We start from the raw sequence: 16356 nt of genomic DNA on the forward strand, positions 1-16356 counted from the left end.
ATCATAATTTCAATTTTACATGCAGTTTCCATGTTCAAAAACCTTTTTTTCCATCTCAGCATGTAAAATTTTGTTTGCTTCAACTCCCTCATGTAAACATCGTTATCTAATTGTCCTCTCATAATTTTTAGGTAAAAAAAATCTAAAATAAGTATAATTTCTCTTAAATTCAACATTTTAAACTTTAATCAAGTATATTTTCTATCAAATTTAGTACAATTAATATAATTTCTCTTAAATTCAGCACATTTAAAGAGAATGTAGTATATTTTTCATCCAATTGAGGTGAAAAAAATCGTACTCAATTTGATAGAAAATATATTAGATTCTAATTTAATATGCTTAATTTAAAAGAAATTATATTTATTTTGGACTATTTGTATCTAAAAAATATAAGAGATAATTAGATAAATTGATATCATTATGTGTGGTTGAGGAATGAAAACAAAGTTTTTAGAATATAGGGAATACATGTAAAATTCAAATTTTCAACCGATTTTACAAATTTTCAACCGAGAGAAGAGTAGAATTTTATACTTTTGACGTGATATTAAGATATTAATAGGTGATATATTTAAAGGTTTAACGGAGATGCTCAAATCAACTCAATCAACTTGGGATGAATATCTCGGATAATCTAAGCGAGTGAGGGGTTACTTGAGTTGAGCATATTGATTGGGTTGAGTAGATAAGTTAAGTTGGAGCGGGGTTGCTTAAATTAATCGATTTGAGTGAACCAAATGAGCTAATTTGTTCGGGTGATTGGCTAAATCAACTCAATCGATCCATATGGGTTAGCTTTGGATCGATCAAGCATATTAGCCATGTTAGATGGGACGGTCAAGCTAATCAGGCTAGACAGGTCAATCGAGTTAGTTAGGTCGGGTGGGTCGATCACTCTAATTAAGCAGCTTGTCAGGTTGATCGATCAGAATACGTTTCACGAGCTAATCGAACAGGACGAGTCAGTCGATTCCAGTCTCAGATCCAGTGCCTCAAGCTCACTTCAGATTCAAGCTTCATAAATTCAGATTTATTCATCAATTTATCATATCGTAAACTTTGAATCTTCAGTTCTTAAGGTTTTTTTTAATGATTATAGACAACAATTCTCTTTTCACAGCTTTTTCAGCCATAAAATTGAAATCGATCTCAATTTTCATCAATAATATCGTCTTAATTTGTTTATATAATTTCAATAAACGAATCGTAGTGAAATCATAGGGAAGGGGGATATTTTTTAGATCCAAATCGACACAAACCATTATTTTCTCTAGATTTCTTCCACTTACTTGATTGTTTTTCTTCTTCTTCCACCGTTAATGGCGGTCCCCTTTCGTCGCTTTCTTCCACGGAATTGAACAAGCGCAAGCCGACACGCTATCTCATACATCGCCGTCCCCTCAGCTCAAACGCGAACGATCTTGGCCGCTCGGACGACGGGATTCTCGCGCGCGATGGCGGCGCGGCCGGCCGCCTTGTAGTCGAAGCTGCAGCCGTGGCGGTCGGAGTAGCGGTGCTGGCCGCAGAACAGCTTGCCGCACCGGCACCGGAAGCCCGCCAGCCCCACGCGCTTCCGGCACGAGGAGCACCGATTCGCCGTCGCCTGCGCAGCCGCAGGCGTAGCCGCAGCGGCGACGTCCCCCCGCGGGTCTTCCTCCTCTTCCAGCGGCTTATCCGAGGCCGGAGACCGGGCGGGAGGGGCGGATCTGGGGGAGGAGCAGGACCGGGGAAGAGACGCGTCCGCCTGCCGCTGGAAGCAGGACTGGCACATGTCGCCGGTGGCGGGGTTGCCAGGGAAGCCGCAGTTGTTGACGCAGAGGCGCCGGAGCTTCGATTCTTCCTTCTCTCGCTGCGCCATCGACGGATCGACCTCTTTCTTCCTCTCCTTCCGGCTGCGATCTCGATTCGAAATTGGAATTTGGGGGAAGAATTGGGAATTAGGGTTTTATAAGCAACCGCAGAGAGAGAGCGAGAGGGCGGAAAGACGGAAACAGTTGGCAGAACGCGTAGTGGCCTGGAAACTTCTGTAGGAACCCTTCTTTCCCGAATTAACCCAATTGGAGCCTGCATTTTTCAGGGGCATAATAGTAAATTCAATTAAGGGGTCAAACGCGCTGAGCCGCCAAAAATGACCGCCGCGTGGGATACCACGTATCGGCGTGGGCAGTCAACCTTTCGACGTGGGCTGCGCGCCGCCGTCTGCCAACCGCGTCCTATGTCGTGTTTTGGCAGGCTGTAACCGGTGGTGGTTACGAGCAGCTGCACGAATGCTCTGTAAAAATTCTTCTCATGGCTGTCTATTTCGATTATAAGTTAATTTTATAATTTATTTTCTTTGGATAAATTATGAGAGAATTCACTTTTACGAAGTAATAAAAAAAATTCATAAAAAAATTTAATATCAGAGCCCTAAAATGTTCGGACCATCAAGAATCACTTCTAACTAACACATAAGGTATTAGATCATAAGCTATCTAGTTCGAATTTTGACATAGTTAAAATAAATTTTCATATATCAATCATTATTCTAAAGATTAATAATCATCCGTGATTTATCTCTTTCATATTGATTCTAGAACGGATTGTATAATCATCTTTTGCAACCATAATTCTAGAGATTTTTTGGACTTTTAGAAATTAGATTTTTTTTAGATCTAACCCTTCGAGTCTCAGCTCAAAAAATTATTACTCTAGATCAACATAAATATAATTGTTATTTTAGATTTAGAATACTACTAAATATAATCATAAACCTACTACTTAGTATAGGAACTAACTTAGAGTCTCAACAAAGTCAAATTAAAATCCTATTGGAAAAATAGCCATTATTTTAAATCAACAAACATAAATATTAAGTGATTTAAAAAGAAATATTGATTTCTTAAAAGAAGCTCAAGACTCATTGAATAGAAGATTTAGCCAATTCAATTTACTTAGTATTCCTATTAAGAAAGAAATCTTAAGTTTTTCAAAATTATTCGCAGAAAATAAATCTAAATATTGAGAACTTCAATCTAAACATTTTGAGCTCAGGTCTAAAATGATTTTACTTCATATTAAAGAACTAATTGAAATATAAATAACAAATGAATTGAAGAATATACCTACTATACTTGAGGAGAACAAATATAAATGAACAAATGGAACTTTGAAAATATATATTACAAAGAAGTTTTAGAATTTTCTAAACACTTTTCAAAAATTCAAGACAATGACTATTATTAGATTGAGTTAATTAGATAAGGAGACCAAGTGTTAATTCAACAAAATAATACTATATTAGTCTTTCTAGCATCCTTACACCACCAACTCACTTTACTAGAAAATAAACTATTTCAAATTAAAACACAAATTCAGAAAACCACTAAAGTTATCGTGTGGAAAGAAAGTATAGAAACTTTAACTAATGACTTAAGCAAACTATCTACAAGAAATATTATCCCTAGAAGACAACCTAGAAGTTAGTCCTTCCTAACTTATACCAAGAAACACAATGAATCTAGCACGAACATAGACCGAGTCATTCACAAGCCCCTCACAGACAGTAAGAAGACAAATGGAATCAAATATGACATCTTTGTTAGACAATATCATAACCAGACGACGTAATATTTCCACTTATCTACTAGAAGATCTGATAGATGTAAAAAAAACTTAAAAACTTTCACAAATGAATAGTTTAATTCTCCAAATCTTATGAGATTATACATTTAAGGAATATTATCCTCTACTACATCACTCTATCTGTTGGTGCAGCGGAGACCGGCAAGAGGGGGTGAATTGCTGAAAACAAAACTAAAAATACCCTCCTCGGATTTCAACTCAGAATTTAAATCAGCAATAAAAATAACAGCAACTAAATTAATAAAACAGAAAAAGAAATAGGAACAGAAAAGACTCAGGGATTTAACCTGTTTACAACCAAAGAGGTTGTTAATCCAGGACAGTAGAAAAGAGCGCAGTAAGAAAAATCTCATTCTCTGAAGGCGGAGAAGCCTTTTACACTTTTGAAGCTCACTAGTTGCTTATAAATTGCTTACAGATTGATTGCTTGAGTTGTACTTGAATTCCTAGCTCCAGGGGCCTTTATATAGCTCCTGGAAAGTCTATCCCGAGGTTCCAAGGCGCCTCCAGCTCGATCAGCGGATAAAACTTTATCCGCAACGCAAACGGACAAATCTGACCTATTGAAGGCGCCTTCAACAGGGTTGAAGGCGCCTTCATGATGGAGGCGCCTCCAAGCCTGCTGGAGGCGCCTCCAAGCTGGCAGCACAGATTCCAGCTTGGTTTTTCCAGCTTCCGACGCTCCGTTCTTTTGGGTGATTTCGGCCAACCGGAATAGGGCTCAGCCGAACCCAATTCCCGACCTTCTCCTCGAGCAGCCTTACGTCCCAGCTTAACGTCCCTCGAGCACCGCGCATGCTCTTCACGCCCACCGGAGTACTCTTCCGCAGCTCTCTCATCATTCGGACGCACCGAGCCCGTCTACTCCCTTCCCGTGCCGTCCTTCTCGCTAGCTGCGTCTTCCGCTCGACTTCCTGTGTTCCTAAGCTCCTGCACACTCTGACACAGGGATCAAACACAGCAGGACCTAACCAACTTGGTTGATCACATCAAAACTACCACGGGGGTCCAACACTATCATCATCATAGAACACAATCACTTCATCCTCTAGATGGAGGAGAAGAAAGTGTCAGTACCCAGTGGTGATTTTGAAGTGATCAACCAAGTCGAGTTAAGTCCTGTTATGTTTTGATGTCCTGTGTTTAAGTGTATATGAACTTAGGAGCACAGGAAGAGTCAACGGGTGAGAAAAACGGCATGGGAGAGAGTCAACGGCCTCGATGCATCCGAGGGACAAGGTGCTCCGGAAGAGTACGTTGGCGGACGAGAAGGAGGTGCGTGGAGTTTTCGAGGGACGAGAAGTTAGAGCGGAAGGTGATGGTTGATACTCGGAATATCGTATCGGTTCCTTGTACAAAAATTTTATACAAGTCCTGAACCATTCCTAACAACCTATTGTGTTCTTTAGAAATTAAATTAGGAATCACAAACGGAACTTAACATTATTGGTTCCAAATTTAACTTATCTGTTCTTAGAGGTTTAGACTTGGATTGCAAATGATACTTAACATTATTAATCCAAATCCACCCATGTTACAAATTCAATTAAATATTAATTTCAGAGATTGACTTCCAGGTTAAACATGGCGAGGCACTAGGCCTTCTTGGATATGGGAGCATCCACCACTTCCTAGACAAAGCCTTTCAACGAAATTTAATATTTAATTTCCTTATACTAACTCTAGGTTTAACCAAAAGGAACAATTGAATCACAAGATCGAAAAAAAATAAAAGAACATAAAATCGAATCACAAATTCGAAACCTAGAATCATATGTCTCTTGTGTTTGGTATTTCAAAATCTATACAAAGAAAACTAGTATGATGCGGAATAGAATTACTAGTTATACCTTTCTTTGTAAGCAACAACCTCTTGATCTTCTATCGTATTCCTCTTCTTATCTCGGACGTCGTGTGGGCGACGATCTACCGAGACGAGAACCACCCAAACTTCCTTCTTCTCCAAGCAAGTTTCGGCCACCACAAGAAACCCAAGAGAAGATGAGGTTCGGCCACCACCAAGCTCCAAGGGATGCTAAGAAACAAGACCTCCTATCTCTCCTTCTTCCTTTAGCAAGATCCGACCACCAACCAAGCTCCTTGAGATGAAGATGTCGCCGGCCAAGGAAGAATAATAGGAGAGGGAGAGGAAGAGAGGGGTCGGCCACCAACCAAGGAAGAGAGGAATAATAGAAGAGATATTGTTATGAGGTGAGGCACCTCTACCCTCTCTTTTATATTCCTTGGTCTTGGCAAATAAGGAAAGTTTTATTACCAATGAAAGGAAAGTTTAATAATGTTTCCCTTTCAAATTATATATGGTCGTCCATCTTAATCCCACAAACAAGGAAAGTTTTAAATACAAAATTAAAACTTCCTAATTTGTTTCCGGAAATTTTTAAATAAAAATTTCTCTTTTGAAAATTCCATTTATGGTTGGTCATAAAAGGAAACTTTTATAAATTAAAATCTCTCTATTAAAATATATGGATAATTTACAAAAGGAAAATTTTTTCTAAAATTAAAATCTTCCTTTCAATCTACAAATAAAGAAAGATATCAAATCTTTTCTTAATCTTTTGTAGAAACTATAAAAGGAAAGATTTAATTTTAAAACTCTCTTTTAAATCATGAGGATGGTTACAAAAAAGAAAAGTTTTATTAAAAATTAAAATCTTCCTTTTAACTACAAATAAGGAAAGATATCAAACCTTTCACTTAATCTTTTGTAGAAAACTATAAAAGGAAAGATTTAAATTTTAAACTCTCTTTTAAAACTATGGCTTCCACATAATAAAGATTTTAAAAATAAAAACCTTTTAATTTATTGTGGCCGGCCACACCAAGCTTGGGTTCAAGCTAGGGTCGGCCACCTAATGAAACTAACTCACCTTGGTTTGGTCGGCCCTAGTTTGGGCTCCAAGCTAGGCTTGGCCGACCACTTTAAGGTGGGTAAGAAGGTGGGTATGGGTGGGTATAATGCTTTATAAATAAGAGACTACGATAGGGACTAAGAGGAGGAATTGGTTTTATTTTCCCAATGAAATTAAGCTTCCTGTGTTCGCCCCGAACACCCAACTTAATTTCATCAATAATAATTCATACCACTAAAGAATTATTATTGAACTACCGCACCAATCCCAAATTACATTTTGGGCTCATTCTTATCATGAGTGTGCTAGTCTCTCTGTGTTTAAGATATAGAATGCCCACTAATTAAATGAATTACTGACAACTCACTTAATTAATATCTAGCTCCAAGAGTAGTACCACTCAACCTTATCGTCATGTCGGACTAAGTCCACCTGCAGGGTTTACATGAAAATTCTTATGAGCTCCTCTTGGGGGCATTATCAACCTAGATTACTAAGACACAGTTTCCTTCTATAATCAACAACGCACACTATAAATAATATCATTTCCCAACTTATCGGGCCTATTGATTTATCAAACTAAATCGCACCCTTTGATAAGTCAAAGAAATAAATACTAGATATATGTGCTTGTTATTATATCAGGATTAAGAGTACACATTTCCATAATAACAAAGGTTTTGTTCTTTTATACAGTTAGTATAAAAAAAACTTACCTTAAATGGTCCAGCTCAATAGACTCTGAGTGTACTAGTGTAATTTTATAGTCAAGATAAATTAATACCAAATTACACTACGACTATTCTAATGGTTTGTTCCTATCCATCTTAGTCATGAGCAACTGTTTATAATTTATAAAGAACTGATAACATTATCTTCTGTGTGTGATACCACACACCATGTTATCTACAATATAAATTAATTGAACAACTACACTTAGCATATAAATGTAGACATTTTACCAATGTGATTCTTTATTTATAAAATAAATGTTTATACAAAAGCTAGGATTTTAGTATACACTCTAACAGAAGGTTGCTCGAGAAGACCGGAAAATGGGTTCGAGTGAACCCTATTTTAGCTAGCCAAAATCACCCAAGCGAGCTGAGTTCGCTGGCGGACGAGAAGGAAGCACACGACGATTCCGAGGGACAAGAAATCAGAGCGGAAGGTTGCTCGAGAATGCCAGAAAATGGGTTCGGGTGAATGCTATTACGGATGGCCGGAATCATCCAAGTAAGCGGAGCCGGAGTGGAAGACCCGGACCCAAGAGAGCAGAGCCGAAGTGAGAGCCTGAACCAAAAAGTCAACAGGGAGGTTGACTTCGATCTGAGCGCCCCTAGGGTGCGTCACCTAACGGGGGTCGAAACGACACCATCCGGGCGCCCGGACCGAAAAGTTTATCAAAACGCGACGTGACCCGATCCATTGTAAAGTGGATAAAATTCTATCCACATCCAGGCGCCTGAAACCCTTCCAGGTGCCCCGATTAGGGTTATAAATATAGCTCTGATCCCAGAAACTAAACAACATTGAAAAATACAGAGAACAACACTTGTAAACATTCTATCTTTTGTTTAGCTTTGTATTTGAGTACTTTAACTGTTGTAGGAGGGTTCTCCATCTGAAAGAGATATTAGTGAGCTTTCAAACGTCTTGAATTAGTAATCCTATGATTGCAAACCAAGTAAACGATCTGCCTCTTCCTTCTTGTTTGTTAATTAATTTCCTTTTATGCAAGTGTTTCTTAATTTGGCTTGAAAAGACGAGAAAAGTTTCAATTCCTATTTTAGGCTATTCACCCCCTCTAGTCGGTAGTCAAGGACCAATAGAAAGGTTGAATCTTATGACTGAAGAATCAATAAGAGCACTTTTACAATAAAGACATAAGTATATACATATAGAATTAATCGTATTTGGTCTTAGAGGCTTAATAAGAAAGAGCATAGAAGTCAAATTCTTCCTAGTACTATACGACACTAGATTTTCAGAAGATGAAAAGATAGTCATAGGACTTATTAAAGTAGATATGAATAATAGCTTAGGTATCATCTATTATTTCTGCCCAAACTTCAATATGACCATTCTAGATTTTATTAAGCACATTAAATCTTAGTCCAAACCAAAGGCTACAGAAGCTTTCAAAGACATAATATCCAAATTGACATCATTTTCTTGGAAAAAATTATGACTTAAATAAATAATAGTATTAAGATGTACATTAATAACATCATTGAAGTTCTTACAACAAAAGGAATTTATTTCCTAAAACCAAGAGATTTCTCATCTGAAACCCTAGCAGGACTAGACTGGAATATCAATCTTGTAAATCAAACACAAGCACTTCAACCTATAGATTCAATTATGTATAAAGATCGGCATGATGCCTTGATTGTTAGGTTTAATGACTATAAACCATTAACTTGACAAAAATGAAGAAAATAAAATTTTCAACTTAATGTGTATAGAAAAAATAGAGGATGAAACTTTCTTAGAAATTGAACAAACTAGACAAATGTTCTAACAACTAGGAAAGAAACACCAATAATTAGCTAACCAACTCTTATATTCAAACAATGATATGAATTGTATGTTTCAACAAGAGCCACAAGAAGGTTTTTGATGATTTAAACAAATATTTATACATGCCCACAGAAATAGCTGTTGGAGCAATCCCAATGGTCCGCGGGACCATGTGTTTTGGTGTTTGGGCAAAGGGTTTAAGTTAGGTTTACCCTCGTTATTTGATATGTGTACTTGAGTTGTGCAGGACTGCAGGTGACACATGTGACTCAGGTTGACGGCTTCAGGTCCGATGAAGGATGGTATTGAGGACAAGCCGCGGGCTTGAATGCATCTGAGGGATCGTGGACAAGGCAGCAAGGACAAAGGCCGAGGGAAGCGACTTCGAGGCATACGCGAAGGATGGCATTGGAGACAAGCCGCGGGCTTGGATGCATCCGAGGGACGAGAGCCAAAGGAAGTAGGCTTGAAGGCAAGAGGTCAAAGCTGCAAAGAAGAGTCAAGTGAGTCGTGAGGGTCCGAGTGCGAGTGAAATGTACTCGGGATGGGAAACCCTAAGTTTAGGGTTGTACCAGTCGACTGGTACTGGGACCAGTCGACTGGTGGTGAGCACAGAAGCATTCTGTGCCCGAAATGGCTGAGATAAGTCGACTGGTCATGGGACCAGTCGACTGATAGATAGCCGTTGGAGTGTCGTTGGGCTGGCACCAGTCGACTGGTGCATGGACCAGTCGACTGGTAACGGGCAAATCAGCAAGGCTGATTTCCCCAAGCTTTATAAGAAGGAGCTTGGGATGGCCGGCCAACTTGACGAAATTAGACTTGGTTAAAGCCTAATTAGTAGTCACAAGAGTTCTCAAGTGCTTGTGTAATCCAAGAGGTCTTGGTGTGTTTGTGGTGAGGTTTCTCCACCCACAAGGAGTGACTTGAGATAGCCGGAGGTTGCCGGGGGCTAATCCACCGACGGATAGGGATCGTCCACCTTACGGACAGCCGTGGAGTAGGAGCATCATCTCCGAACCACGTTACATCGAACGTGTTAGCGGTTTGGTTTGCATTTCCTTTCTTTGTCTTGTATTTAGTTTAGCTTGTTTGTTTTTATTTGTATTCCGTTGCGCAAGCTAACAATAGTGTAGGAAGCTAACGATTTGGGGGTGCCGTCTATCCAACCCCCCTTCAAGCCGACCACCGATCCTCCAACAAGTGGTATCAGAGCAAGGACGCTCTCCATCGGACTAACCGCCGAGAAGAGCAACGCATAAGAAGATGGCCGGGTTGATTGTCCCTCCAAAGTTTGAAGGAGGAAGCCTTGGGGACATCTCATTTTGGATGATGAAGATGGAAGTCTTCCTCGAGACGGATTGGGACACAATGATGGTCGTCGAGGAACCATTTGAAGTCCCAAGAGACAAGAAAGGAAAGAAGCTCCGATCACGACATTGGACGGAAGAGCAAATCACACGATCAGAGGCAAATTCAAAGGTAATATCTATATTGATTGATATTTTGCCTAATCATGTGATAAATGGTGTAGGTGAGTATAAGAACGCCCACGAGTTGTGGAGCAAGGTGAAGATGGTTCTACAAGAAGAACCTAAACCTACACAAGAGGAAGAAGAACCCATTGAGATGGGTCTAGTTGCTCAAGTTGAAGAGGAGCAAACGGAAGTTGAGTCACGCTCAACATCCGAGGAGAAAGAGGAGAAGGATGAAGAAATGCTATCCACTAGTGTGGATGAGGAGACATCCTCAAGGGTTGAAGAAAAGTCCAAGACAAGTGAAGAGGATGAAGAAGAGGTCTTGGAGGTCAACCTAGTGAGCACCTCCACCGAAGCAAAATCAAAAGATCACATTGTGTTCTTCGGGTGCAATGAAAGGGGGCACTACAAAAGTAGATGTCCTATGGGTAAGAAGAAGGTATCTCCTAAACCCATTCAAGTTAATTTAAACACTAACAAGGGTTGTAGGAGTGAAGAAGCCCAAAGGAGGAGATTGCGCATTGTGTGCTTCACGTGTGGGGAGAAGGGACACTACCACACCAAATGCCCCAAGAAGGGGGAAATCAAGAAGCTTGAGCATCTAAAGAAGTGGGAGAAGAAGAAGAGAAGCAAGAGTCAAGGGGGAGCTTCAAGGGTAAGGGAGGTATACCCTAATTTGAAATGCAATGCAAATTCTTATGTTCCCATGCATGCTAGGAAAAATAATGATTATCATTATGTAGCAATGCAAAATTTTGGATTTAAGTATCATGATAGGAATAGGGTTAATGTAGATCAAAACCCTAGGAGGCCAATTCATGAAAAACCTAGGAATGGTAGACCTAAGGAGGCCCAAGGCATTAATCCTAAGAAGGGGAGACACATGCCTAGAAAGGGTAGGTCTAGGAATGTCCAAGGTGGACATGTTGACTCTAGGGTTAGGAACCTAGAAAGGGAGAATCAAGCTTTGAAGGCAAAGCTTGATGGTTTAGAGAAATTCCTTAAGAGATTCACTATTGGATCTAAGGGATTAAGTATGGTGTTAGGTAGCCAAAAACCCAACAATGATAGATCGGGCTTGGGATACCGATCTAGTCCCTCCAAGGTCAAAAGGAGACCATGTGCTAGGGTGGCACATGATAAGGGCAAGGGAGAATCATCTAAAGCCAATGAGAAGAAATATGCTAGGGTTGCATATGATTATGGCAAGGATGATGTGTCTAAGGTGCACCAATGTGGCCTAGCCATTGTGGATGAGTCACCTAGGGAGGTGGTTAAGGTTAAGAGCTCTAGGGGGAGCTCAAAGAGTCAATTTGGGATCCATGGTCAATGGATCTCAAGTGGGTACTACTTGGGATTCTAGATGGGTTATGGAGTGTGCCAAATGGTTTAGAGACGGACTTGAGTCTCAAACCTAGGGATTTGGCACATGTGGTGTGTGTTTCATGCAAGGAAATATGACATTGGGGTCATATAGCATGATAAATGGTTTTGGATGTATAGATGCCATATAAACCAATGCTAGGGATGCATTGTGGGTTGGTATGGGCAAATACATCAAGAGGAAGCCAAAACTAGGACTTTAGGTCAAGGTTCAATTGAACCATTTAGCTAGTTTTGGATTTTGTGTCAATCTTGGGATTGGTGATAGATACATTTTGTAATGTATTTTTCCCAAGTAGACACTAGTACAATAGACCTCTCCACAAAATTTGGGAATTTTTGGAGGTCTAGGGAATTACTGATGTATTTCTGAAGTTGGCCTGAAAAGGCTGATTTTTTCAGAAAAAGGGTACCAGTCGACTGGTGCAGATATCAGTCGACTGGTAACAGTGTTTTTCGACCATAGAATGTTTCTGTAAGGGTCTGTCGAAGGGGGGCAGTCGACTGGCACTTGGGGCAGTCGACTGATACCAGTCTGAAACTGTTTTCAGCATTGGTTTATGACCATGTCAACTCACTTAGATGTATGGGATCCAAGGGGGATTAATACATGAGTTTAGGGTCAGTTAGATGATAAGTTTTCAACAATTGGGATATTGTTGGAGAACTTTTTGGATGTTAGGCAAAGGGGGAGAAGTAAGGTTTAAATTGGGAAAACCTTAAGTGCCTTTGCATAGGGGGAGCCTTGGGATAGGTTCTTAAAAAGCCCGTGGTAAAATCCTAGCTCATTGGGGAGCTTAGGTGTAGGGGGAGCCTTGGGATAGGTTCCAATACATACATTGATTCGGCGGTTGCCAAGTGTGTAGCCTTGGCAACGTAAGTCCATTCGACGGAGTAAGTCCAAGTGTGTAGCCTTGGCATCGTAAGTCCAGTGTATTAGCATGTTATTTGCTATTTGTTTTCCCTAACTTAAACGTATTACCAAACACCAAAAAGGGGGAGATTGTTGGAGCAATCCCAATGGTCCGCGGGACCATGTGTTTTGGTGTTTGGGCAAAGGGTTTAAGTTAGGTTTACCCTCGTTATTTGATATGTGTACTTGAGTTGTGCAGGACTGCAGGTGACACATGTGACTCAGGTTGACGGCTTCGGGTCCGATGAAGGATGGCATTGAGGACAAGCCGCGGGCTTGAATGCATCTGAGGGATCGTGGACAAGGCAGCAAGGACAAAGGCCGAGGGAAGCGACTTCGAGGCATACGCGAAGGATGACATTGGAGACAAGCCGCGGGTTTGGATGCATCCGAGGGACGAGAGCCAAAGGAAGTAGGCTTGAAGGCAAGAGGTCAAAGCTGCAAAGAAGAGTCAAGTGAGTCATGAGGGTCCGAGTGCGAGTGAAATGTACTCGGGATGGGAAACCCTAAGTTTAGGGTTGTACCAGTCGACTGGTACTGGGACCAGTCGACTGGTGGTGAGCACAGAAGCATTCTGTGCCCGAAATGGCTAGGATCAGTCGACTGGTCATGGGACCAGTCGACTGATAGATAGCCGTTGGAGTGCCGTTGGGCTGGCACCAGTCGTGTCACGCCCCAGAGGAGTCCCTGTCCGAAGAAATTTCGGCAGCATCTCCCCTGTACGGCGGACAATCTGAAACTTTCTACATACATAAATACCTCAGCCACAGGCGGCTGGAATAATAACAGTAAATAAAACCAATCACCACGCAGTTTAGATAAGTATTCAGCCTCTGGCTGTCACAACCACGCAGTTAATAAAATAAACAACATAGTAATACTCTGACTCGAAAACAACCCTACTCAACTACACTCGTAAAGCCCAAATCCGATTTTTCTTACCTCTTCTGCCGTCCAGGCAGGCATGTAGTAGTATAAAATCGAAAACAAATCCATCAACGAGACAAACTATATAATATCTAAGTATTCAATATCCAAATCCAAATATAGTCAAGTGAGAATCAAAAACAATACAAACGATAGCAAATAGCTGGAGGTCTGCAGGGGACTAGCAACTGGAACTCCCTCCTGACAGCATCAACCTGAAAATAACAACAATGGAGGCGGGGTGAGTCCAACACTCAGCAGGTACAGTTGATATGCAAAGTAAAGAAATAACACCTAGCACTAATCATGCGTACAGTCTCCTGATGAATAAAGGTAAATGCCAAACTGAAGTAAGCAGGAGAGAAACTGTACTAACCAGGACCTGGGTATAAAGACAAACAGACCGAGTGGTATAGATATCCTGTATGCATGTCAATCAAGGTATCCAAGCAATGTGCAGCATATAAGTGCAACAAACACAAACACAAACACAAACAATAAATGCATCATGCATATGATGCCAATGTCATGGTCACCCCTGACGCCAGTCAGCCGACTCACAACAACAATGGGACCGAGTGGGTAGGGCTGTGACGACCGTGCACTCTGCATCACTACTCCTGATGAGTGACCGAAGTGGACGGGATGCTGTCGGAGTACATACGTACTCCTACCCCAAATCATAAATGGGGGGGGCGCCATGCTCTCATCTCCCGGTACGCTGTGACGGGGAGGGATCTCTAACGTGCTACACGCTGCGTCACACTACCCATGAGCGGACCAACGGAGCACCGGAAGAGTCAAACTGACGTGCTACCACGCTATGTCCCGCTACCCATGAGCGTCACAACGGAGCACCGAACAGTGATGAAACTGGCAAAGTGCTCGACAATAAAGGAGCAATCAATCACTCAGCATGCAATCATGCGTATGGTGCATGTCACTAAACATGGTAATATACTAAACCAATCTCTGGACATATCATAATGTGCACCAAAGCGAATGAATCATATCAAGGTATCTGATCATATAAGGTATCAAACCTAGGTCCTGACATGGTAAAAATATGGTTATATCACTACCCATGAGCATGTGGAATCAGGTACATATCCATACAAGATGTAAACAAACAATCAATCAACAGGTAGCATGTATTGGGCAGTGATTAACCGAAACAAGTAAGAAACACAATTAATGCATCTTGTTAATTTAATTACTAAGCATATCAAAGACAATAAGTCAAAAGTACCCGCCTCCGAAAATAGAAAGGTCCAATCAATCCAAATCCGGACGTCGAGAAACTCCTCTCGCGTCAAGGTCCTGTAATACCAACAGAGATATATTTTATTTAGCTAAAATTCCAATGATTTGCTAAATAGAATCCTTAAAACTATCTAGGCAAAACCCTAAATCATAACTCATCACATACCTAATAAATAGCTAAATAAAAATCTCCTACACTAGATTAGGGCACAAACCCTAATCAACAATCACATAAATCTAACCCAGAACCCAACTCATACCTCCGTAATCTGAGCCCCAAAATCAACACTTGCTGGCCAAGACTCAACAGGTTCTGGTGTCACTGCTTGGATCTGTAATCCAACACAGATCAAACGAATACTACTTACAAGGAGAAACAACAAGGATCCGCCATCAATGTATCATCCTATAACCAAATTAGGTACGTATCAATTCATACATAAAACACATTTTCACCTCAAATCACAGCTGGAGAAGATTCGCTGTTGCAGCACAGTAGACAAAGTTGCTGCCAATAATCCTATCCGGAGCGAGGTGGAACCATTGCCTAGCCAGTCAGCCCTTTCAAATCAGCACCTAGACAAATCAAACGTCTAATTCACAGTGTGTACATGCTCAACCATGCAAGACCAAATCAAGGCTCACCTTGGGGGGTCTGATCACCTTACTCACTGTCTGCACTTCACAGCAACCCGAGGCTGAGATCCAGAGCTGGAAGGGCAGTGTAGCACAAAGGGAAAACAGTGGCACAGAGAAGAAGAAGTCAGTGTCGGCACCACTTCAAGAAATAGGCAGTGGCTAGGGTTGAGGTATGCAAAGCTGTGGCCACCGGAGAGTGCTGGTGGTCGTGGTTTTCCGGCTAGGGCATGCGGCTGGACGAGGGCAGAGGGTGTCGGAGGAGAGGAAATCTGCGTTAGGGCTCGCTACACTGTGGTGGTCGATGCTGGGGCACCAGAGGTGAGGCGCTGCTCCGTGCGTCGCCGGCGACAGTGGCGTCGAGTCGGAGTGGCGGCGACGCTGCTAGGGATCGGCTCCGGCGCTCGCTGTGGTGGCAGGAGAGGATGCTAGGGCGCAGCCTCGGCAGGAGGAAGCTTGGCTAAGGCACGGGATGGCCGGCGGAGACTGCGGTAGTCGGCGGTCGGGCGGCGCCGGGTGGCTAGGCAGGGAGATTAGGGCTTCGGCGTGAGAGAAGGGAAGAGGGCGCAGGCGGTTTTCGGGGAGGAGAAACAGAGGAACCGGCGAAAAATAAAGGAAAAAGGAAAATAAAATAAAGGAAAAGAATTAAGAAAAATTTAACTTTTCCTCATTTAAATGGGGTAACCTAAACAGGTTTTTCCGGGCCCCGTTTTTATCCCCGTTAACCCGTCCA

At 41.5% G+C, this 16356-nt stretch overlaps 1 protein-coding gene across 1 annotated transcript; it reads right to left on the minus strand.

The window, feature by feature from the left end:
• Positions 1–1156: 1156 nt before the first annotated feature.
• Positions 1157–1928, minus strand: LOC122032628 (zinc finger A20 and AN1 domain-containing stress-associated protein 1-like). Its single transcript, XM_042591938.1, has one exon. The coding sequence runs from the start codon at positions 1859–1861 to the stop codon at positions 1409–1411; it is 453 nt and encodes a 150-aa protein (XP_042447872.1). The 5' UTR covers positions 1862–1928; the 3' UTR covers positions 1157–1408.
• Between the last annotated feature and the right edge of the window lie 14428 nt (positions 1929–16356).

This window comes from Zingiber officinale, chromosome 11A (assembly GCF_018446385.1).
Source record: "Zingiber officinale cultivar Zhangliang chromosome 11A, Zo_v1.1, whole genome shotgun sequence".
In the NCBI taxonomy this organism is placed as follows: domain Eukaryota; kingdom Viridiplantae; phylum Streptophyta; class Magnoliopsida; order Zingiberales; family Zingiberaceae; genus Zingiber; species Zingiber officinale.

Bases quoted from the DNA above. Each gene is read 5' to 3' on its own strand.
- LOC122032628 (XM_042591938.1), bottom strand. From the start codon at position 1,861: ATGGCGCAGCGAGAGAAGGAAGAATCGAAGCTCCGGCGCCTCTGCGTC.